The sequence below is a fragment of the Grus americana genome, chromosome 17, assembly GCF_028858705.1.
Source record: "Grus americana isolate bGruAme1 chromosome 17, bGruAme1.mat, whole genome shotgun sequence".
Classification (NCBI taxonomy): Eukaryota; Metazoa; Chordata; class Aves; order Gruiformes; family Gruidae; genus Grus; species Grus americana.
In genome coordinates, this window is record NC_072868.1 from 3,157,850 (window position 1) to 3,182,292 (window position 24,443).

Below are 24,443 nucleotides of genomic sequence, written 5' to 3' on the forward strand. Positions count from 1 at the left end.
AAAGTTGGCATTTTACAAGAAAATGAAAGAAAAATGCTTGTCTATCCGCCACTGCTCAACGATAGCTCTCATTGCTGGGGGTGGTCGCAGATATATTAATTAAGTAGTATGGGCCCAGAGCAAGGGGGGAGAAAGAGAAAGCAAGTGAGAACGTGATGGGAGAGGAGTGAGGGATGGGAAAGCTGAGGAGGACAAGGCATGGACCTCGCTGGCTGGGACAGTTCCAGGATGGACCCCCAGAATAAGGACGGACTGCTTCAGCTCTACTTTTCATATGTTTTATTATAAAGAAAGGTAAGATAAGCATTGTGAACCGAATGTGCCAGGTGCTGCGAAAGCAGCACTGTCAAACAAAATAAAAAATAAAAAAACCCAAAAATGCACCTTATGAGAAACTGTAATTATGCTCTCTAATTTTTCATAAATAGACAAAAATCATTGTCAGCAATTTTTAAATAGATGGACATATGGCAGAAAAAATATAATAATGCCATACAACATGGATATAAATTGTCCATTTCTTGCTGTACAAATAATAGAAACAAGTTTGGCAGGCTTTTTTTTTTGTTGGTTTTTTTTATACACATCTCCCTTCTATGTATAACTAAAAAATGTGCTACAATTAATATAAAATGCTTTTACTATAAAGTAAACTACTAATTTTTTTCACAAAAAAATCTTAAAGATGTCTTTAGCACAGCTCTAAAACACTTAGTAAACTACTTACAACTATCCAACAAATTATATTTTCATGATCTTTTTCACATTTTTCCTCTCGTATTTTGCCTTCTGCTCTCTCCCCCCACCTACCTAGCAATAGTTTTTATTTATTTTTTTGTATTTTTTTTTCGCCAGACATCCAAGGCCTTTGCATGTACAATATTCACACAAACTTCACATTTTCTTGCACAAAGTTTAGTGCTGTTAGCAAGTCAAAAGAGTGCATCCTCCTACTGAGCTGGCCTAATGCTGTAGGACACCAGACCTGAGCCTATGCTGCGTCTAAAAGCAGTTCACTAGGAAAATAGTCTGTAGCTAAGCTGATGGCAAGCAGAAAAATGGTGTCCTTAGGTTTGGTTTTTTTTTTTGTTGGTTTTGTGTTTGTTTATTTTATTTTTTTAATTTTTTTTTTTTTTTGTTCTTCATGATTTATGAGGTTTTGGGCTTCCACAGAAAGTAGACTTTAGAGTTCAAAAATAATAAAAGAAAACTGCTCTTAGAGCTTGGAAACGAAGCCAGCGACGAGGTGCAGTGGTAGCTCTCTCGTCCGTACGACTTGCTCGGTGCCTCTCCGGGTAGTCTGTAAGATAGACCCTCTCCAGTGTCCTTCATCTCAGCCTCCTCGAAAAGAGATGTTGAGTTTTAGGTGAGGTAGAGTGCCTTGTCCCTTGGCAGCATGCTGTAAGAGAAACGAGAGGCAGAAGGTGAGATGTGCAGGGAAACAGCCAGGAAGTCGCCTGGGGGAGCTGAAATGAGCATTTGCACACCCGGTCACATGCTCGTTCTCAGCCGTGCCGTGGGTTTTACGGCACTCCATAATGCAAAGCTTAAAGTGGTCTGCACCGAGGGATGGGTGTGCAGAGATGAACCAAGTCGAAGGCACTTAGGAGCAAGAGCCTGGTGCGATTTTTAGTTCTTCCTGAATTTCAGCAATAAGGGGTAAGACACAAATTCCTTCCTGTGGCTTAATTTTCGCTCTTTCCGGGGCTGCAGGGGAGGGCCAACTCTGGATTTCCCTGCAGAGCACATGAGCGTGATGCTGGTACCAACTCCACCATCATGCTGTGGAACGTTGTGCCTGGAATCAGCCCCTTGGCCACCGGTCCCCTTCTTTGTCACACACTGTCCTTAGGCTGAGCCATGGAGAATTAGATAATGTACACTCATTTTTGGGTAAAATGTGTCATTCTGACACTGTACAATGAGTAGGGGTCTCAGAAATATGATTGAGGGGTTTATGCCTGAACATGCTGGCGGGTGTCCGGGAGAATTGACATAAGGTTGATGGTGAAAAGCATAGGAGCAGAAGACACCACCTGCTCGATGCCTCTCTCCTCCTCTCCCAAAATAAGTACAGCTAGATAAACTAATAATCAGGAAGTGAGGGGACAAAATGCCGGTCTGTCCTGTGGGTCTGACGAAGAAATCAGAAGGTACGAGGAACCCGAGAAGACTGCGGCACTGCCTTACTCGCATGATGCTATGAAGGAGGGCTGGTGGGACAGCAGCCAAGCCGTGTGCTCTGCACGTCCCTGGCCCACCAGATTGTGAATCAATCACGTTATTGAAGCAATGACTTTGAATTCCAGAGATCCAGGTGTGTCCTGGAGAGGGAAGCCAGCTTACACCACTGAGAGGCCCCGCGTGCGGATGGCTCTACAGCAAGGTGTGCGGATAGGCATCACTGCTCCCGTCCCTGCCCGTAGTACCTGGTGCTTCAACCCTCCCTGTGGGCAGGCTGGCACTTTTAACTCGCCATCAGCAGCATCCTACGAGGGAGCCCAGATGCTCTTATTTTCAGGACATGATAGAGAGAGGAGTGGCTGACGTCCTTCTCCCTTGGCTGACATCCTATGTGGGTTTTGCTTTGAAATCCAGGCGTTTTAATGGGTTTTATCATCTATGCGGACCTGATGGAAACATCGTTGGCTCCATAAAGACATCTCGGCCTTAACAGGTGGTGAAGAATATTACAACGCTTTGGGAGATTCCAGTGTGGGTGTGCTTATGAGTGGAATGATAGCAGACAGGAAGGTAATGCTGTTGTGATAGAGCTGTCTTCTGATAGAGCACAGAAGAGCCTGCGCTTTGTTATCTCCACATTTTATAATCTGCATTTAAAATGCAGTCTTCCCTACTGCACTAAGCAAAGATTTAATGCCACTGAGCAGCAGTGAGGTATTCCAGTACTAAAACTTCATTAATTTTACAAAACATGTTACGGAACATTTCCTAGTTCATTACAAAGTATCACCATAAATAATTGAATCCAAACTAAGTGCATTTGTGATGGTTTATCCTTGCCTTTTTACAGTGTTTACTCGTTTAGTTTCTGATTTGGAAAATTCCCCCATTTGGAGAGGATCACTTGATTGTTAGCAGGAATTAGCGAGGTTGGAAGTGTCCGGATGAAGTGGCTGTACACGGTTTTGTGTGTCTGGACAAGGTGTAACTGAGAGCATCCCGTCTTTTAGCCCAAAGGAGAGTGGGAAGAGGGGAGAAAAGTTGCTGAATGATGGTACCCAAAAAGAACCTAATCCGTGCCTTGCGACGGAGTGAGAGAACATAGAAAGATGAATGCCGTTCAGTGCTATCACCAAAATACCTAAAAGCTAGGAGGCAAATCTAACCGAAACCCTGAGGACAGCTTTGGTATGGAAAGAGTTGTAATCAGAAGACAGGGCAGAAAAAATGAGTGAGGTGCTTTGAGGAATTAAGGAAGACTTGCAAGTGATTGTAAACCAAGCTGCACCCTTGATACAGGTAAGCTAGTTCCCTTGGAGAAAGTCACTGCAGACCACGGGCATTCAGTGGGAAAGAGCAAGTGCGAGAATAAGGCTGTCAGGTGAGGGAGACAGGGGACTATATAAGTAGTTTGTGATACGATGGCAAAAAGCAATAAAATTGTATGCTACAATTGCTTGTGGGAAGTGATAGTCATACACTAAGCAGGAACTGAGAAATGCTACCCGTCTTTGCTAGCAATCTAGGACAGCTTGGGCTTAAGCCCAGAAAGAGCTAGGAAAATTGGATGGAAGTCAGCAAGCAGAAAATCATTAAGAACGGGGAGAGGATGGGCTAAGAAACATTTAGAACTCTCTCTCTAACATGGCTGATTTATGAACCAAGGAGTGTCTGCTCACAGGATCCTAGAATTTGAGGGGCATAAGGGAAGAAATGTCATTTAATGGCATTTTAACTAGCACTAACAGGCTGGGGAAAAACCCCAAACCCTACGGCAGTTCCCTTATTAGATGGGGAAGGACAGAAAGACAACCCTGTTAGTTTTTCAGAAGGTGCCTGGATGACAAACACAAAAGAAAATGTAGGATGGGGAGGCTTTACCCCAGCTAACCCAGTGCCAAGACACGTTGGGAGCTAAAGAAATATCGAGGTCAGACGTGAAATAAAAATCCTACCCCAGAGAGCAAGACAGGACCGCCTGTGTGCTGGGGACGTTGGTATGATCCTCTCTTTCAGGAATCTGGGACTCTACAGCTGAGCCACATCACAACAGAAAATAATCCTTTTTCTTTCCAGACAGTTGCTGATTTTGTTCCTCAGAGTGCTGCTTTAATTGCAATTAAGCTGAATGCAGTTTTGAGGTTGAAATGGGCAATTACATGATCCAGAGACTTCCCGATTATACCTAAAACCGCGCTGATGAATCAAACCCATGGAGATCTGCCTTCCCTTTATCGCTGCTTTGCCTAAGCCCTGCTGATTGCTGGGGCCGTTCAGGCACACCGCTCACCCTGCACCCTCACACCCAGCCCATGGCAAGGTGCCACGGAGGAGCCCGAGGGTAACTTTGAACATCGGTCGTGAATTAGTGCAAAATACGTTGGAGAAAGTGCTACAGACAGGAAGATGATGAGAACCAGATCATCTCTCTTCTGGCCACAAGCGTAACCTTGAGACACACCAGGGCTGCAGTCCTACGAATGTGTGTGGATGCCAGAAGCAACGCGGAGCACACGCTCAGGCAGCAAAAACCAGGGGCTGGCAGGAGCAGGAGGTGATGGCACCGCTGACGCACCAGGCTTTACGGTAAAATGACAACGAGCCAGGTTTGGGAGCTGGGTTGTCAGCAGCTCGTGTGTCTCTAGGCTGGGGAGATGGGCTCCTTCCTTAACAGAAACTGCGACATTTTTCGGTGCACTGAGCACTTTCTGCAGTACTGATCCATATCCATCTGAGTTCATTGCTATAATCTACTCTAATAATTATCTGGAAGTCTCTGCATAATCTGTCTGGTTTTAAAATGATTTTTTTTTCCAGGAAGCTGCGATAAAGCCATGAAATTTGATATTTCTGCTGTGACAAAGGCATGAAATGCATGAGCTTTGATCATGAATTGCATGGGCCCTTTGCCTACAATACGGCGCTCCAGACAGATGTCACAGAGCTTGTTTTAGCAACACAAAAGTCAACCCCGCCTGCTACGGGAGCATTTCACCCGTTTCTAGAGTGCCCCAAGTTTTCTGCAGTGGGATTTGCAGAGCGAATCAAGTGTTTTCCCTGCTGATCCCCTAAGCAGCAATGCTTAGTTCTGGGGGGCTAATTTTTGTGGGTGCTGCCTCTGCTCAGCACCTTTGGAAACTGGGATCCATGTGCCACAACCCTCCAAGTGGCTGTAGCATTTTACCCAGAGCATCTAAAATGACTTTTATCATCAAGTCCCAAAGACGGTCCATCTTTTGGGTTGTCTGCAGAGACTTCAGGAAGGACCACGCAAAGGTCGCTGGCAGAGCCCAGAACAATCCACGTAGCTGAGCACCCTCAGGCAGGCAGATAGCAGCGATATTCTAATGGCTCAGCAAGTTATTTATTTCCCTGAAAGAAATAAATGTCTGTACAGCCTGTGCCCAGCAATTGTAAGTGCACTGCTGGCACAGACGGGAGCTGTGCTCTGAAAAGGCTGGGCACTTGCTATTATCTCCAGTGAAAGCACTATGTTCCAGTACTTCAAGCAAATCAAACAATACTCAGAAGCGGCCATGGCTCCTTCCCTACCTGCTCCCCCAGCAAACCACGTGCCTGTTTTACAAGCACAATAGCAGTCTCCAAACTCCTACTGCTGAGCCAAGGGCTGTGGGTTAGGCAGAGGCTGGAAATGGCTTTCACACCCTCCCTGTTGCCCAGCTTTGAGACTATCCTGATGTCTCTTTTTGGGGAATTCAAGCAGCTTTGAAGGGACCTTTGTGCTGGCACATTCATGCCAGAGCTTGTAGGGCATAAGGGGGAAGATCTGTGCAGGTCTCTGTGGTCTTTTCCTGCAAGGTGCAGGGCACCAAAGCCCTCGGGAGGATGAGGTTTTGTACCCCGAATGGTGAAACCCCAGGACCCATAAGGGACCCATTGCTAGAGACAACTATGGGAGGTTGTGGCCTCAGTGATAAGAGCAATCACTTCAGGAACAGAAGGACATTGCTTATGGAAATGGCCACCTTCAAAGCTCCGGGGACTCTGCTTGGGAGGCTGGGCTTCCCTGGCCTGCTCTAGAAGGAAACACCCAAACTCGTCCATCACTAATGGGATGGAAACACACAAAAAAAAAGGGAAACCTCTTCATGCCCAATGAAGACTTTATCTGTGATTTTTAAGCTACCTGCTTCCGTACCATCACTTCAGTGAGCCTACAGAGAAGAGGAAACCTTGAACTTCATTGACCATAATTAGCCCACCAACTTGCTGTACATTTTAGGGCAGATTCTCAGCTGTTGTACGCTGTCACAGTTCAGATAATACAAAGTGCATTAGCAATCTCCTATTTTGTCTACTGGCCTGCAGTGGTTAATCCCGCACTCTCTGCTGGGGTAGTCGTTGTCCCACTCGGTGCTCCCTGGAGGGTTTGATGCACCAGGCGAACGGGGTCCAACACTGTTTTGAAACTCAGACGAAATATGTGAGAAGTCCTGCAGGGCAGAAAGGAAAGGAAAGGAAGGGTTACAGGAGCACACACAGCAGGAGAAACAGCAGATCAGTAACATTGCATAAACACGTTTACATGCATCACCCCAAAAACGCAGCAGCGTGGGGGGAGCCCTGGGGACAGCAGCAGGTCCAAGCCCAGGACTCGAAACCACCGCGGTGGGACCTTGCAGAATGTGAGTTGTTGCAAGCAGGTGTCAACGCAGCAACATCTGTTTTACATCCCTCTTCCCCCGTCTTGTCTTTCAGGACCTCCCTCCTCGGGGGCGGTAAACGGCTGCAGAAGACGCACGGCCGTGAAAGCCACTGCATCAGCAGTCTGGCAAGCAAAGTTGCTTTTCCACTTGAAGTGCAGCTCCCTTTGCAGTAATGCGTTACCCCATCATCATGTACAGTAACAAGGGAAGGAACAGCCAGACAAGCAACGCTCTTTCCATCAGCTGTCACCGCTGGCAATCTAACAAGGATGCTGAGGGACTGTTTTAGCTGAAAACTGATTAGCTTTCCTGATTTTCTGGGGTTGGCTTAATTAGGTAACATTTGGAAATGTATATAAACAAGACATGGTAGTTACCTGCCCAAGAACAGGAACTTCTCCAAAACATCCAGTGTGGGGTTTTTTTTGTTGTTGTTTGTTTTTTAACATTTAAATTTTTATTAGCAAGCATATATGGGATGAAGCTTCACAAAATGGTGCCCTCAACAACAACAAATACCCCAATTAAAGTGATTATGAGGATTCCCTTTTCTGCTCATTTTTGGACTATCACTGAACTGCAGAAGCCACTTTTGCTCATGCAGAGTCAAAGCCCAGGCACCGTGCTGGAGAAGTTACTTGGGATACTCTGAGCAGATGGGAAATTAAAGTCTGATCGAGGATCTGACCTTTCCACACGTGCTGTCTTTTTATTATGGTTAGGGATAACTGTGCTTCCACATCCCTGCTCGCTTTTGGTTTTCTTCCACTGTAATATCTGTTCCCAAATTAACAATTTCCGTTTTCTCAAAGTTAGCCCCAAACTGAAGAGGTCACATTATGGGAAAGAAAACTTTGTTCATTGCTAAAGTACTGTGTGAATTTTGTGATATATAGCTAGCAAACATGTGAAACACAAATTATTCAGCCAGCTGGGTGAATACCAGAGTTAAAAGTATGATCAAGTAACTGGTAGCAGCTACGAATTCAGAGCATATGTCCTCCTCTGTGAATAATCCGTCCAGTTCATATTCCAGATGGAGAAACTCTGGAAACCGCTCGTCTCCTCCTTCGTATACTGGCAAGTTCTCTATAAGGTATAGGAAATGTTGGGGTTTTTTTCTTAACAGCAGGTTTAAAGAGGAGAGACTTTGGCCCCGCAGGCTGGCTCCCCGAGCGTGGGCCGCTGGGCTGAGCCGGGCATGGCTAAGGGGGGTTTCCTTCAGCACGTTTTACACGTTCATAGCACACGTCTACGGGCTTTGCTTTGCCGCTATGCCGTTAGTATAGGCATACATGCAAGGACACATTGCATGCTCTTGGCTTTCTGCCACAAAAGTGATTTTCTCCTACTGCCAGGCAGTTTCTGGAAAAATATTAATTTTATATTTTGTTTCTGAAATTCCCTCTATCCTTTTTCTCCTCCCCCCGGCAACCCCTCTGGATCCCTGCTATTATCCCTTGCCCTTCCAGCGCTCCCTTTCCTTAGCAATGTCACAAAAGGGGTTTCTCACTGACTATCCAACCCATCGTTTCAGGTGACTGATGGCGATTCCCCCCCGAGACAAGGCTGGGGGACCATGCGCACAAGGAGCTTTTACCAGGGGCATCCCCAGTTCCCGCATCTTCCCCCGCTGAAAAAGCCTTCATTGCTCCATTGCACCAATCTGCCCGATTTGTGGGGGTGCTCATGCTCCCAGACAGCTCAGCACTCTTGAAAATGTCACCCCCAAACTACGAGATCTGCAAGCCAATGGAGCCAGGAGAAGACTCGCCTGGGGACAACATCGACACCCAACATCCCAAAACCATCCAGAAACCAACAGACCCAACGAGGAGCGGGGAAATGGTGCGGTTCATGCTGCAAACCCTCTCATCGAGCACCTACCTGTTGCCCGGGAGGTGAGGCGTTCATGGGGGGCTGTACCTGTAGTGCCATGGGGGGGGACAGGAGGGGCTGCTGGGGGACCTGCTGCATGCTGAGGGGCTGGCTGAGGAGGGAGCTCTGCGGGTGGTGCAAGGAGAGCTGCTGGTGGAGGGGGGGGCTGATCTGGAAGGAGGGCGGGGGGGAGGCACTGATGCTGGGCAGCATGGGTTTGGAGGTGAGGGTCCTGGAGAGGCTGGGGTGGGGGTGGCCGCGGTAGTTCTGCAGGTCCGACGGGGACAAGAAGGATCCCAGGCCGGGGTAGGGCGAGGAAGCCTGCGGCGGCATCGGGTACATGGGCTGCTTGGGGGGGATCATTTTGGAAGGTGGATTGCTCTGGGCACTTTTCGTCTCCCCCTGGTCGGCAGAGCTCTGTGGGAAAACAGAACGGAGGGTGATGAGGAAGGAAGGCAGGAAACATCCTTATCTGCCCCTGGACATCTGTCCCTCCAATCGAGCTACCCGGACTCCCCACGGCTCCTGCTCCTGTCCCACCGGCCAGCACCTCTCCACCAGCTGGGTGCAGCATCTGCATCTGGGAAATTAAAGTCCGGTAACTCAACCGTGCCGTTGGCAGAGCCTGGAGCGCTGGAGGGGCATTAACCAGCGCGGAGGCAAACCGCCCGCCTGCAGCTCACTCCTTAGTTCCACGTAGGTGGGTGACAAAAATCTCTTTTGCTTCCGCTAGAGAACGAATGGGACTGTAAAAACTCTGCTTTCGTAATCTCGTGTGTTCCTGCAGCCCTGGTGGGGTCTATCATGCACAGGACAATGGTGGCCTCATTTCTGCAGGAAAAAGAAGAACAACGGGACATTTTCTGGCTCAGACAATGAGGTTTTTGTCCTGCGATGGGCTCTGTAATGATACTCGAGATCCTCTCTCACCCAGCAGCCAGGATCACACTGTGCTGTTTTACTCAAAACAAAGTCGCTCTTCTGCAAAGAATTGGGCACTGGAGGAACTGGGGGAAAAATGAAACCACGGAGCACAGTGGCTCCATGCCTTCCACGCTACCTGCCCCACACCGCTGCTAGGCACGCTCAAGGTAAGACCCTCAGGTTTCCAGAGCAACCAAGAAAGAGCTTTTAACCCCCCAAACAGTCCTTTCCATTCCGTTTTTCTGTCCTTGCTGCTGTTCTGTTGACAAGTGAAGACAGCTAACGGTGCTCATGTCTTTGAGCCTTTCCAGCCCACCCCCGGAATCACATGGATCCCACAGATGATGGCTGATTCCGGACATCGCATTATTTCCCACGGCAGCTGAATGCGATGATTAAGCACTGAGGGTGTGGTATAGTATCAAGGAGAAGCTTAGCAGGGAAAACAACCTGATACACATACTCACAACCCCAGGCAGCACATCCCCCCGAGCCAGCAAGCCCATGACCTCTGCAGGAGCCACCCCAAATTCACAGGCAGCAAATGCTCGTGTCCCCTCTCCGAAGGCATGGAGGAGGGCAAGGTGCCAGGTCCCCTGGGATGGGTTTCCACGTTTGGAGGATTGGGGTGGGCAGGCACTTGGCCCATCGTCGCCGCCTCAGGTGCAGCCTTGCAGCACCAGGAATTTCCATATGAACCTGAAATCCCCTAAAAGTTCACTATTAAACTGTCTTTATCTCAACCCATGAGGTTTTTTCCATTCTCCTCCCCATCCCCGTGGGGAGGAGGGGTGAGCGAGCGGCTGCGTGGTGCCTACCTGTCAGCTGGGGTTAAACCACGACAGCCTGACAGCAGTGCGTTAAGCAGGGATGTGCTCACCTCCTCACCAACCCGCGGTTATGGGTGTTACTCCCCAAAACCCCGCTCTCGGCTGAGCGTGCACGGGAGAAGCAGGACCACGGTCCTGAGCAGCTGGAACAGCCCAAGCGCCCGGACCAGGGTGCAGGCAGGATGCTGATGAGCCTAGTGCTGGGGGGATCACCTTCCCCCGGGCCAGCCCCCGGTGTCACCCAGGGTGGACCTCGTCCTCCTGCCCTTGGCAGCACTCCCGTTTGCTGCTCACGCCCCGAGAGCCGGGTGAGGAACAGCCACTGGCAGCGGGGCCAGGCGGTGGGGCCAGGCAGCAGGGACCCCCGAGCACACCCCTCCCCTGCCGTGACACCCACTGATGAAGACAACCCAAAGCGGGGTCTCGTTTCAGGGTGCTAAAGGCAGAAGGCAGCCTGGCGCCTGCCCTGACCGCACTGCAGAGCAATTCTTGCAGCTCCTCGGGAAGGTGGCTAACTCCGATATCAGTTCTGACAGCACAATTACACCGTATTTCTTATAAACTTGCTCCTCCCTGGAGGGTCCCTAACTCAGCATTGCCATGTCCAGCGAGCGCGGGCTGTACCTTGGAGACAAGGCTGGCCCGGTACGCTGCCAGGGCTTTCAGGTACTCCTTCTTCGCGGCTTCTGTTTTCCTCTTGTATGCCTGAAAGGAGCAAACAGTGAATAATAATAAAGCAGAATAGGGTGCTGCTGGGCTTGGCTGCACCCCACAAAACCCTATGCATGAAAAGCTAATTTCTGCTGGAGAGGAATTTACCCCAAATCAAGCAAATAAAGCCCCTGGATTGGACCACGCTGGGATTTTTGGAGGTGTCGCGAACTCAGCGAAATCACTTCCCAACAGGAACCATGGGAAAGTGCGATCCAGGCTCTTGGAAGAGCAATACAAGAGCCAAAATGGCAGGACTAGCTTAAAAAATGGTGAGACGTTCAGAAATCCTAAACTACTCATTCATCTTCTTGGCTTTCCCGTTATTAAGCCTTTAGAGCTCAAAACTCCAGCTCTTCTCTGTAGCCCTGACAGCTGGGAAGTGCTTCCTCATCATATAAAAGCTGAGATTTTTGCCTAACGTTACGACTTGGGGAGCTGGGGCTTGCAGGGAACCGGCGAGTATCAGGAGAGTTTGCTACCCCAAGAAATAATATCATACAGCTTTGTAAGAGTGAATTATTGTTTATTCTTCCTTCTCTTCGCTGTAATGAGACATGTTTCATGATCATTTCACAGCGCTGCTCCCCTTTCAGCCCAGAGTTCGGTCCTCCATGTATGTAAAAATAACAGCGTAATCCAGCCTGGCTCAAGCAGCATGAGTCCCCATGGGTAAAATAGATTAAACTAAGCAAGCAAGAGGAATATTTTAAAATGGAATAACAATTTCAGCAAAAAGGCAGAAACTCCCAAGAAAAATACCCATCAGTCCTCTCCTCTGCTGGAAACTCAAAGCCCTCCTCAAGCGGTGCACCGAAAGTTGATTTCAATTAGACCAGATTTGCATACATTTAATTCTGCTCTAAAAAAACCCGACAGCTTTCACCAATCAAGCCGCTGAAGTCCCGTGGGGATGTTTAGCTCCCTTCCCCTGCAAATTTCCAGGGCCGCAGCAGCACCCCAGACTCCCTTCTAACACTGACCTCCGAAGGGAAAATAACCTTCCAGCAGTTAAACTATCCAGCTATTTGAATTTCAATTTAAAATCAGTGCCGATAAATTCTATTAAAAATGGTTTGAAAACCTTATTTTCGTTGCTAAATCAGAGAGATTCCTGTAATGAAACATTTTGACTTGACACAGCGGAGGTCTCAGATGGTAATTTTTCTGAAACGGAGCGTTTTCCTAAGTTTGTCTTTGGCTTTACGGTATTCAGGAAGTATTATATTTGCTCCATTCAGAACAAAATTACATTTCAAAATGTCAGCCTGAAGAAGAGTTTGCCTGTGAAAAGCAACTATTTCTTCAAACTGTATCAGTTCCCCTAATAAAAGCTATTACCTTTCTCTGCAAAGCTCGCCTCGCTTAGTGACACCGCGGCGTTTACTGTACAGCAGAAATGGGGGGGGGGGGGGGGTCCACCAGCTCTGTGCTAACAGATGCTCTTAAATGCGGTACCCGATGCCCGCGCAGCAACCAAATACGAATTCCTGTGTCTGAGGCTGGTGTAACGGTGGCCATAGCTGGGTGCTGATGTATCGAAAACATATTTAGGTTTTGGGGTTTTTTTTTTCCCTCTGTAGCAGCAAAATACCAAGAGTGGTTTTGCCTTTTTTTTTTTTAAATCTGGGACAGTGGGAAATCAAAGTATGCATGCACAGCTACGTGGAGACGAATTCAATCACTAGGAAGACTTGTCTGGAGAAAAACCTGCAATTTATGGACAGTGAGAGGGCAGGTAAATGAGACTTCCTTAAGCTAAATACAAATAAATGAATAACTAATAAATTTGGTGCCTGTCTTCATCTCCATCACTTGCTTTTTCTGCTACACCCTTTTTTTTTTTTTTCACTCTTCATCTGTCCTTGTCTTTTCTCGACAGCGCTGCGCTGCGCCTCACTCGTATTTGGAAAGCGCTGCCGGGTGGTGTCTGATGCAGGACGACTGGGAAGGGGCAACTGAGCTGTGTGTCCTCCGAAAGGAGAGGGGCTTCATAGAATCATAGAAACATAGAATGTCCTTAGTTGGGAGGGACCCATGAGGATCATCGAGTCCAACTCCTGGCCCCACACAGGACCAGCCGAATCAGAGCAGATGACTGAGAGCGTTGAACTCAGTCAGGCTCGGTGCTGTGACGACTTCCCTGGGGAGCCTGTTCCAGTGCCCGACCGCCCTCTCGGTGAAGAACCTTTTCCTGACAGCCAACCTAAACCTCCCCCGTCACAGCTGCATGCCGTTCCCTCGGGTTCTAGCACTGGTCACCAGAGGGAAGAGATCAGCGCCTGCCCCCTCGCTCCCCCTCGTGAGGAAGCTGTAGGCCGCGATGAGGTCTCCCCTCAGTCTCCTCTTCTCTAGGCTGAACAAACCAAGGGACTTCAGCCTCTCCTCACACATCTTCCCCTCTAGACCCTTTGCCATCTTTGTTGCCCTCCTTTGGGAGGACCAAAAGGTTTGCTTGGGCCAGCCCCTGCTCCAGCCTTGGCAACTGAGAAGGGCGAGCCCAGGCGGGGCTTCCTCTGATGCTCTCTCCAGCTCCTGAAGGTTCCTAGTGGATTATGTCATTTGTGAGCGTAGAATCCCAGATGGGTTTGGGTTGGAAGGGACCTCACAGCCCATCCAGTCCCACCCCCTGCCATGGGCAGGGACACCTTCCACCAGCCCAGGGTGCCCAAAGCCCCATCCAACCTGGCCTTGAACACTGCCAGGGAGCCAGGGGCAGCCACAGCTTCTCTGGGCAACCTGTGCCAGGGCCTCACCACCCTCACTGTAAAAAGCCACCCCTCAGGGTCTCCTGCCAGGTCTGGCAGTCCCGTCCCGCACGCGGAGGGCTTTCTGCACCCACACAGCGCCCGAGGACACTGAGCAGCAAAACCGCAGCCTGCCGCTGGGGAAATGCGCTGACGTGGGAAGAGCGGATCCGAACAAAACTTCTCACGAATCCTCTGTGTAACGGCAGCTCCAGTGCAGTATTTATAACCTTTAAAATTTTAATTTAAACATTGACAAAACCATGTTAGTTTCTAATTAAATCCCATTTTCTCCCAGGGATTTTAATTTCAAAGTAATTTATCAGATTTAAGCATCCTCAAAACATTTTGCATGTTTTTCTTTCTAACCTGCCATGCCCGCTGATTTATTTTCCTTATTCGTTAGCAGGAGGATTCATTAGTCATTAAGCGAGTGGGTGGGTTGGGAGGGAGCAAAAATGGTTAGTGATTATGAAAACAAAAAATCAGAGCTGTAAGAAGCATATGTTGGGATCGTAATCCTGACACCTCTGTGTCTCAGCAAAGCAGCTAGTAATTGTACCGTAATGAAATGTTCTTGTTTGATAACCAGTTAATTAGAGAAGACAATTATTCCAAACCCTGCTGACGCCCACGAACGGCTCCGTGTCGCGCAGGCACTGAATGACAGCCGGAGCTGTTATCGGTAACCTCTGCATCCCAGCCCGCCTGCTTTAGCAGAAATGCTGCTTTCCAAGACTGGAGAAGGATGAAAAGAACCCAAACTCTCCCCCAAAAAATCAAGGGGTCCACTGATCCCAAGTGAACGGGTCTCTGCTACATTCCTATGTGGAGTTTGGGGCATTTTCCTTCAAAAAAAGAGATAGATCATCAGGAGAGAAGAGATGAAAAGTGCAGCGAAGGTCTCCAGGGGCAGGGCTGAAGGACTCAGTTTATTCGGCTAGGAGAGACGACCAAGAGGAGCCACAGCCTCCAAATGCGACGCAGCGAAGAAAGAGGCAATGAATGGCCCTCTTCATCTACTGCAGATAGGAAAAGAGGCAATAGGCTTAAATTGTAACAAGGGAAATGTTGGCTAAGCAGGAGGAAAGCGTTCCTAACAGTAAGGATAATTAAGCATGGGAAGAGATTGCCTGGGGAGATGTGTAATCTCCACCACTGAAGGTTTAAGAACAGATTAGGCACACATCCATCAAGAATGGCTTATGTAGAGATGATCCTGACTTCAGGCAGCAGTATGGTCTGGTTGACCTCTTAAGTCTCTCCTTGCCCTCCTTTCTATGATTCCTTGACTGGTTTTTTTTTCCCCTAAATGTATAAATTTGGATTTTATTCTGCTTGTAAATCTGGAGGGTTTTTCTTGTAACTATTATACACTTTCCTACAAGGTATCTCTTGGGATCATCGTAACTTACAGCTTACTCATAAGATGACTCGAAAGTACTTCCTCCCTGCACAGTGCTGTCTGCCGCACCGCCCCGCTCTTTGCACGTGGCCGTGTTGGCTACATCCAACATGCGGCTACATCCGCATGGGCCATCGGAAATGCATGTAGCCAACATGGCCACGTCATCCTTATTCCTTCCCAGTTCCTCCTCACCTCTTCACACCACCCTCTGTATCCCTCCTGCTCGCTTCTTGGGAAAGACATATTCTATCCTTCTCCCCATTAAAACCAACTAACCCAAGCTATGTTTACTGTGTAAATCTCATCACGTCTCCCTTGGCCTAATACCTATAGTCTGGATTGCTAAGTCCTGAGGTCAACAAGCTTGGACATGGGAGGTACCTGTCAATGATGCCCATCATGAGGCTGCTGGTTAAGCAGTGCTCCAATTTTCCCAGGCTCTCCCAACTATGGCACGGGAGCTGTTGAGCATTTAACATCCCCGAGGGCACCTACATAGAAGGCTCTGGCTATAGGAAGTATTTGCATGGTTTCAGAAGAGCTCCTCCTTTACCCTGGTGGAGATACAGTGTTGTGAAGCAGTCCTTTGGAGAATGAATGGGTAAACCCATAATCAAGTAGCAATTACCACTAATTAAAGTATCCTGAAAGATTCTTACTTTCCTCTCTGCCTTGACTTCATTGCGCCACCTGGTTCTAAGTCATCTGTCACTTCATGTGAAGGCACAAGCGTGCTCCCAGGACAACCCACAGAAGACTCCAAATGAAGCAGAGAAGGGTGACAAAGCCAAGCCCTAACCTCCAATGAAAAGCACACAACATTCATCTTCCACGCTTCTGATCTTGCTCCCCAAGAAGACAAGTCATACTCTTGGAGCTGCTTTTAAGAGCAGTTCTGACCCTTCACATCTTCCCTATCACTATCCTGGTCTCCACCAGACCTCTCCTGAAACCTTGTTTGGGATTGATGCTTTCATCCTTCTCTGGTACATGGCTTTCCTTGACACTCAGAGGATGCTGAAACCTCCTTCCAGGCCAGGACAACTGGTTGGACACTTCCAGCCCCTCACTGCGAGAGCTTTGGGGCAGCAGCAGCAAACTGCAACCAGGGGTGGCTCCACCGCCGACAGCTCTGTACAATGCTGGAAGTGGCAGTTTGATGGCCACACTGGCAGGCAGCACCTGCTGCATGCGGTTCCCATGGGATCTCTCCCCTGTGATGGCTCTGCCGTAACACAGCTTTATAGCTGGCCCGAGATGCCTCTGTCCCACTGCAGTGTCCTGTCACCAGGTGATGTATCAGGTTCAATGAGCAGATGGATCTGATTAGATGGGTGATCTATTATTTTCTGCTGAGCGAGTAATTTTTCTGCTGGGTAATTTATCCCTGGAGTGTGAACACTGAGTTATTGTCCAGGCTGTGCGTTTCTCTGGGAAAATCACATATGCATTTGGCCATGGAGTCACTTAGCATGACTGAATTGGTCCTGGTGAAGCAGGGCTACCATGAGCAGGAACTCATCTCCAGTACCTTTGTGTCCCCAGTAAGTCCCCAGATTCATAAACTCAACTGGAAATGCTTATTTTCTCCAACTGTTGCTGGATTTCCTAGCAAAAAAGAAGCAGGTTCCAGAGACATGTGCAACTGCCAGCTTGGTGGTGTCCCCATGCTCCATCATCACCAGGCTCCAAACCAATGTCCTCTTCCACCAAAATACCGTGGGCAACGGGAAGGTGTTGAGATGGAACAAGAGAACATGGCAGAGAAGAGCAAATCCCACCAGTGACTTCTCAATATGCTCCGGAGACTTTCCAGGCTTATCACTCAAATGAAATCCCCTTGTTGGAGGATGGCCACCCAAGGCTGGGTGTCACTTCCTCTGGAGCAGAGACTGCCCGCGGGAGGGCTGGTGGAAGGAGAGGAGGGGGCTGCAGCCCTGCTGGGTGGTACGAGCTGGGACCGGGCTGTGAGCACTATGTCCGTGCCAGGGAAAAATCCTTCCCAGTAAATTAGCAGAGTTTGCTCCAATCTAGTGCTCAAATTCTTCTAATTTCTGTCAAATCAGGCAACCCTTCTAAACCTCGCTGGATAATGCTGCGAACACTGGTCTATATCTGCTAATGAAAAAAAAATAACACCAAGGCATGGGATTCTGCGAGCCTCGAGCAGGGACCTGGAGCTGCAGGCGGATTACTACGACAGGTACCCCATTTGATGATAATGGCTGAATTAGCATTTCACTCTCCACCGAAGTCTAAGCTATCTCTACAGGAACAGCTGCTAAACTATTTGCAAAGTTCACAGAGTATGTATTAATTTTTTTTTCTTCCCCGAGTCACATTCTTCAGATTCCCATGTAAGCTTCTTAGAAAGGGCCATGCCAGCTGTTGAAGAATGAAGATTACAACATCCTGCTAATGCAGCGCTGGAGATATTTAAAGGTATTGTTATTTATTACTGTTACGCACGCGTGGCCACACTGGAAAGGGTTAAAATGGGGAAGAAAACGGTGCTTTGCCGAACAGGTGTCCTTGAGCAGTACCCAAGGACACGGAGATTGCTAATCCTGTATTCCACAGCATGATCAAATCACCAGGCAACAGATATAAATAAAAAAAGGCAGGAAATAAGGAAATTTAGATACAAGTGTGTCAGAGGGAAAATGAAGATTCATTGTGAAGAGGCTGAGAAGAGAAGAAGAAGAAGGAACAAAATGACAAAGGCACAAATGATAAACCAGTAAGAACGAAAGGAAGGGGGGGTGGGGGGTGGTGAAAGCCTCTCTGTGAAATACACGTCTCTGACAGCAGCAGCCAAATCAAAGATGCTCCTAGATTATATGGGTTCTTGCATAATACGCATTCTGGTTCCCGCCTGGTGTTTGTCTTTCAGCTAGTGCACAGGGAAAAAAACCATATCTGAAATGGGACGTGAGCAACCTTTATTTTGCTTGTTTCATCAGGAGGAGAAAGCAAATTTGCTTTGTGGGAGCAGCAGCACCTGCTCAATGGCAAATAAATAGCTGCAGCTTTGATATTTCAGTGCATATAATCATTAGCAGCACAAATGGCAGAGGATTAACCCTCCATGCGCTGGCCTGAGCGGTACCTGGCAAAGGGATGGCGGCTCGTTTCTGCCCCAGAAATGCTCCAGGTAGCGCCTGTGGGGCGAGCGCAGCTGGAGCGGGGCTCAGGCTCTGCCTGCCTGCGGGGGCACAGGACCACCCCAGCCCGAGGCACCGGCTGCGTCGCACCGGCAGCACGGCTACAAGCCACCGGCACTGGGCTTTCCTCGTCCCCTCGGCACCGGCCACCCCACGCTCTGCGTACCTCCTCTGTGTGTGGTGGAGCTGGGAGGGATGGATGGACACGTCTGCAGGCACAGCGGGGCACGCGCCGGGGGCTGCTGACACGTGCTGGGGGATCACAAGTCCCAAACGCCCTGGCTGAGGCTGGGTTTATCGGCCAGCTTGCTTTGAACCCCCGCCCTGGTTGCTCCCTGCCTGCTCGGCCTGCTGTTCTCCCCGCACAAGGCGGGAACCAAACCAGACCCAGGGCCGAGGCGATGCTGTGCCTGTTGGAAAGTGGCAAATAAGGTTTGTAATCTTCATCTGAGGCAGAAACTAACAGTGATATAAATGACTGCTTAATAACTGCATGGTGGGGCTGGGGTCTCTGCACATTGGTGCTCTGGAGACATGATGCCCCAGCCCCACCCTTAACATCTCAGGCTGTGAGGGATCCCAGCCCAAAATCATATCCTCCAGCCTCAAATTCACCCTCTTTTCTCATGCCAGGAAGAGAGGAAGCTTTCTTTAACTAAAACCTTGGTCCTAATTGAGGAAGAACGTTCAGATTTGACCTCTTGTTTGCCTACTTTGCCATCGCTGTGCTGGCTTTTCCCCGGGTTGTCTTCTGCACGGCTTTCTGCAGTGAGGATACAAAGATACTCAAAACCACTGTTGTCACTAGAGCTAGAAGCAGCGCACCGGATGAAATACTTCCTTCTTCCACCTTTCCACCCCTGCCCAGGGCATGATGCTCCTGCCCGGCGATGAGCCAAACCACAGTCCGGTGCAGCCACGTGGCAGTCTGGTCTCCCAGGTCCCAGCAGGATTTTGGCCAGTGATGGCATCACCGCATAGCTGTCCTGCTCGGTCACTGTCCCCTCTCGAGATGTGCCAAAAGGGTGCTTGGCACGGGCTGCTTGCCTTCATCGTGAATGCATCATGTCCTGCAGTCCTCCGGAGAAAGGACCTGCAGGACATCCTAGGCACTTGTTTTCACGTATTAAAGACAATTGGTTAATGCTTTTTTTTTTTTTTTTTTTCCTTTTTCCTTTTTTCCTTTCCATGCATTGCCTTATGAGTCTAAACAAACTCGACTGGGGATGCTGGCAGGGGAAAGCAAACAGGGACTAAATAAACTCTCTTCCAGCCAAACACTTCGAGTGAACGTGCCCCATCGCACAAACCAGCAATACGGTGCCAGAGCCCAAGATAAATAGCGTCCCTCCAGCCGGAGTCCCGGGCAGGGAGGTAGCTGTCATGGGAGAAAAGTATACAGCTGGAGACAAAGCCAGGAAGTTAATATTTAAGCATTCAGACAAGGAACAAATGACTTAATTAAATCAATTACAGAGGGAGAAATGGAGCCACTTAGAAAGCGTGTGTAAAGAGACGGCAAGGCTGCTACTATCTCATAAAAGCGAAGAAGGGAGAGTTAGCAGGGAAGATAAACGGACTGGTCTAATCCCTGCCGTTAATTAAGAGCCGAGCATTTGCACTGCGCTGAGTCAGGGTCGCTCCAGCACTTCCATTATATAAACCACATTTGCAGCTGAGCTCAGTGCCCAATCTACAGAGATATTTGCAACCAGATGGAGTAAGGGAGAGGCAGACCGAGATGTTGGGAGGGATGAAAGCAGGAGAAAGGTGACATAAACGTTTTTCCATGCTCCTGAATCTCCCACACCTCAACCAATAGCCCAAACCCAGCCCCTGCCCTACAGCTTCCCAGGCAGCAGAGCTGGGACCGACCGGCTGCACAAGGAGGGATCTTCCTCCCTTCAGCACAAGAAGTTCCTGCATGATGCCCCAGCGATCCATTCAAAGAGGAGGAAAGGGAGGATCATGAAAACATCAAAGCAACATCTGCACAGTATGGAGGCTCCAAATGGATCAGCAAAAGGGCTTTCATCCCAGAAGATGCCTTGCTCTTACGCCCAACTTGGCGCCAGGTGGAAAGCAAGGCTATTTCCTAGCACGACTTCCATTTCAATGGCTTTTTTTCCTCCTTGCTGCTCCCTCCCCAAATGTAGCTGCTTCAGATGCTGGCCATGGACACTGAGCAGGAGATGGAGCCGGACACCCAGTGGGAGATGGAGCTGGACACCCAACGGGAGATGGAGCCGGACACCCAACGGGAGATGGAGCTGGACGCCCAACGGGAGATGGAGCCGGACACCCAACGGGAGATGGAGCCAGCTTATGCTGGCAGCCAGGCTCTAGGAGAAGGGCTCTCCACTCATGGGGGGACTGTCCGTTTGAACATGTCTGGGTTCTGAGACACATCACACACAGTGTCAGATCTCGCTCTGCCTGATAAAAAGACATACTTGCTACGGAAAGTGTTCCCTGGGGTTTTCTCAATAGGCAACAGGCAATTACAGGCTTTTGTAACTGACTCAGCATCAACACAACAGTTACAGCAGGACCTAGAATTCTCTGCGTGAAGCAGACTGAAAGTGGTTGACAGCTTTGGGGCGGGAAGGTTTCCTCTGCCAGACCACTTCAGACATCTCCTTCCTAAGCTTTTAAAGCCTTAATGTTAGATTCGAGGCCAGCGATGTAGAGAGTTAATAGATTTCAGCTGGTTTGCCGTCACTCCTTGTAAGTAAATAAGCAAACACAAACCCATCTCCCATCTAAGGCTGTAAAATCCCCATGCCAGGGAAAGGCCACTGACGGTTTTTGCGAAGCATGATCTTATCAGGAATAATTAGTTGTCATAAAAATGTTTCTCTTCCTCATGTAACAACGGAGGTTTTTCTAAAAAAAGGGGCAGAGGCAAAACAAACTTAGCGCATCCTTCTGCAGCCCCATCCCTGCCCCGCCTGCGACGGGGCTCAGACCTCCCTCCTCGGGGCGCGCGGGTGGCAGAGACCCCCGTACAGGGTGTACCCCAAGGAGGTGTCCCAGGTCACATCGCCGCCGCGCCGGCTCCGGGCTGGGAGCACGGGATGCAAACCACTCGAGCATCGCTTCGAGTGGCAGCGGGCACCTCAGCACCACTCCTGAAAATACCCTCCGTTTCTGTGCACACACCTGAGCCTGTTTAAAGCCCCGGCTACTCCTGACGTGCCTGGCAAGACTCTGACGGTCTGTACCACGGACAAACATATTTAAACAGCTGAAAGAAAAAAAAAGGAAAAAAAAGAGAGATCAGTAACTCACTTGTTTTTGTTCTTCTCCCAAACTGTCCCACATTGACGCAACAATTTTGGATACGTCTCCGAAGGTAGCGTTGGGGTTTTGCCCTTTGATGGCTGCTTGCGTGTCTCTGAAAAACAGGGCGTAGGCTGACACGGGCTTCTGGGGCTCATTGGGATCCTTCTTTTTCTTCTTCTTTTGGCTTTTGGGCTTTTTGCCCAGGTCTGTTGATGGTCTTTTCTCTCCAGTAACCTGCAAAACCAAGAGAGGTCCCATAGCGGTCGGCTGGGAGTAGTCTGACACGAGTCCCTCCTAGAGCTTCTTAGCAAAGGGGACGAGAGAGGGCACGGGCAGGGCTCCCAGCGCGGCGAGGGGGGCAGCAGCCCTGGGGGTCTCTTTGACCCACACAAACTGCCGGTGGGTGCCTGAGCCTGGCTCGGGTGCCTCATCGCAGCCCGGTTCACAGTTTGGGTTCGCCTCTCGCTGTCCCGGTCATCCCTGCTCCAAAGCTGGGGCTTTCCAGACACTCATCCTCAGTCACCCCCTCTCCCCCTCCTCCTCCCCGGCACCACGAGCTCACTCTCTCCTTGATCGTCTCCTGAGACCTCTCCAAACACCTTGCTTCCCAGCCAGATCCCTTTAGCGGTCCATGAATTTTTCCAAACTCGGCTTCCACGTGATTTCTGATTTCCAGCCCAATAATCCCCCTTTGCAAGCTGCTTCTGACTTTTCTCACCCGTGTGTGTGCCGGCGGCTCAGCGTCCCTGCTCCCGAGGCAGGAGGGTGGCGAGCACCAGCCAACCACCACGAGCAGCACGTCAGCCATCACACTGGGGCCATCCAAAATTTGTTTCACCCTGCTAACAGGTAGGTACCCTTACCCAGGAAAAATACCCAGGAATTAAACTATTTTAATCTTATGCATTAAATGCTTTGCCTGCACCGCTCGCTCTTTACGACCGGGCTGATTAGGTCTGGCTGTGCCCGCGCTCAGTGCCCTGTGGGTGGCTGAACCAAGGGGAGCAGGACACAGGGAACAGCAGCTGGACTTTGTGGCTGCTCAGCACGAGGCACCACCACCGGGCTGGGAAGTAAAACAGCAAGGTGGAAACGGGGATGCTTCCAGCGAAGGCAGCACAGAAAGAAGATCCTATGGCTGAGCCTCCACTGGGATACCCTGGGCAGCGCGTTGAATATATGGGACCGCAGAAGCCTGTGTGTGATGGCGTGCAAAGGAAAAGACCCCTGGAAAGTACTTGGACACACCCCAAAGCTCTCAACGCATTAACTGTGGTCAGTGAAAGCTCGCACCGCAGGGAAGCGCCATTATCCTTATTTTATAGCGGAGGGAAAACTAAATACACCAGTGGTTAAACACAGCTGAGAATAAACCCGTTTGCTGCCAGGTGGCTGCTGCAGTTTGGATCTCTGCATCCTCGCGGGCAAACGGGGCACCAGCACCTCCGCCCGCAGACCCACTGTGCTCAAGCACCAAGTGCTCAGCCACGACCCGACTTCGGCAGTCCCTGCTCTACCAGGCGCATGGGCTAATTATATTACTTAGAAAGTTGCCCAATCTGCCACTTAGAGGGCTAAAAAATAAAAATTAAAAAAAAAAAAAGCAACTGACACAGGTCTAAACACCAAGCTGTTGCAAAAACTCTGCCTCCCGGTGAGCGTTGGGGGCAAAAGGCCTTTTCTCCTGATGGATTTGCTGATTTGATTGCGTGCTTGGAAGTGCCAGGATTTAAGAGGCTTCACTTCAGCTGGCACAGGGCAGGCATGGGGAGGAAAGGGCAGCAGCGCTCCTGTTCTCCGCTCAGCAGCTCTTGACTGGTCATTAAGTTCAGTATCAGCGCAGTGACATTTGTCAAACAGACAGTGACCATTAGTGAATGAGCAGAGAGACCAAAAAAATTGCATTTAATTTAAAATTGCCCAATTGGGCTTGAATGGGAGGCCTGGAGGTGAAAGGCCAGCTTATTAGGAGGAAAAAAAAAAAAGCATGACAGGGCTTCAGCCCATTAGCAAGTGAGATGGTATTTTAACTAACTGTAATCCTGTTTGATTCACTTAAGTGCCGTGGGGGGACCTGCTCTCCTCACCGCTGTTGACCAAGCGAAGGAGCCAGGCGCAATGCGACCACAGCCACGGTGACCGTTTTACGGTTGGTACTGCTTAGGCAGCATCGAAGAGCAAATGGTATTTATGGAAAACAGACGCTGCCTGCAAGGATCTGGACTTTGCCTGGTTTTGCTGGGGTTTACCAGGTGTGACGCAGCATGGGATGAGACAACAGCCCAGTCCTGGACTGCAGAAGATGCTTGAAGAACCTAAGCCATGTTCACGGCTGAAGGCGAGCCCCAGCGAGCCAGTGCCTCGCTGCCCTGGAGCAACTGCATCCCCTGAGGGGTGAGCCATGGTCAAAGCGGCCGTGAAGGCTCGTGCAGCGGGATGAAGCTGGTATGGTCACCAGCCGCCAGTGGACCTGCTCTGGAGAGGCAGCAGAAGCTATGTGCAACATCGGGTGTGGACTGGGGCAATTCACAGGTGACAGCTACGATCCCATAAGCAGGTGGCTTGGTGCCTTCTTAGATGTTGAACCCATGAAGAGCAGGAACCTCATGGACACCATGATTTTAATAACTATGGAGAGAGACTGC

The 24,443-nt window shown here is 49.6% G+C and overlaps 1 protein-coding gene across 1 annotated transcript in view; it reads right to left on the reverse strand.

Moving 5' to 3' along the window:
• Positions 1-282: 282 nt before the first annotated feature.
• TOX2 (TOX high mobility group box family member 2) overlaps positions 283-24,443 on the reverse strand; it is a 155,154-nt gene continuing 130,993 nt past the window's right edge. The window contains exons 5-9 of the mRNA XM_054845986.1: positions 21,805-22,032; positions 11,108-11,188; positions 8,739-9,146; positions 6,508-6,638; positions 283-1,399 (exon numbers count right to left, since the gene is read on the reverse strand). Of these exons, the coding sequence (XP_054701961.1) occupies positions 1,363-1,399; positions 6,508-6,638; positions 8,739-9,146; positions 11,108-11,188; positions 21,805-22,032 (885 nt within the window). The 3' untranslated portion in view covers positions 283-1,362. The remainder of the gene's footprint in view (positions 1,400-6,507; positions 6,639-8,738; positions 9,147-11,107; positions 11,189-21,804; positions 22,033-24,443) is intronic.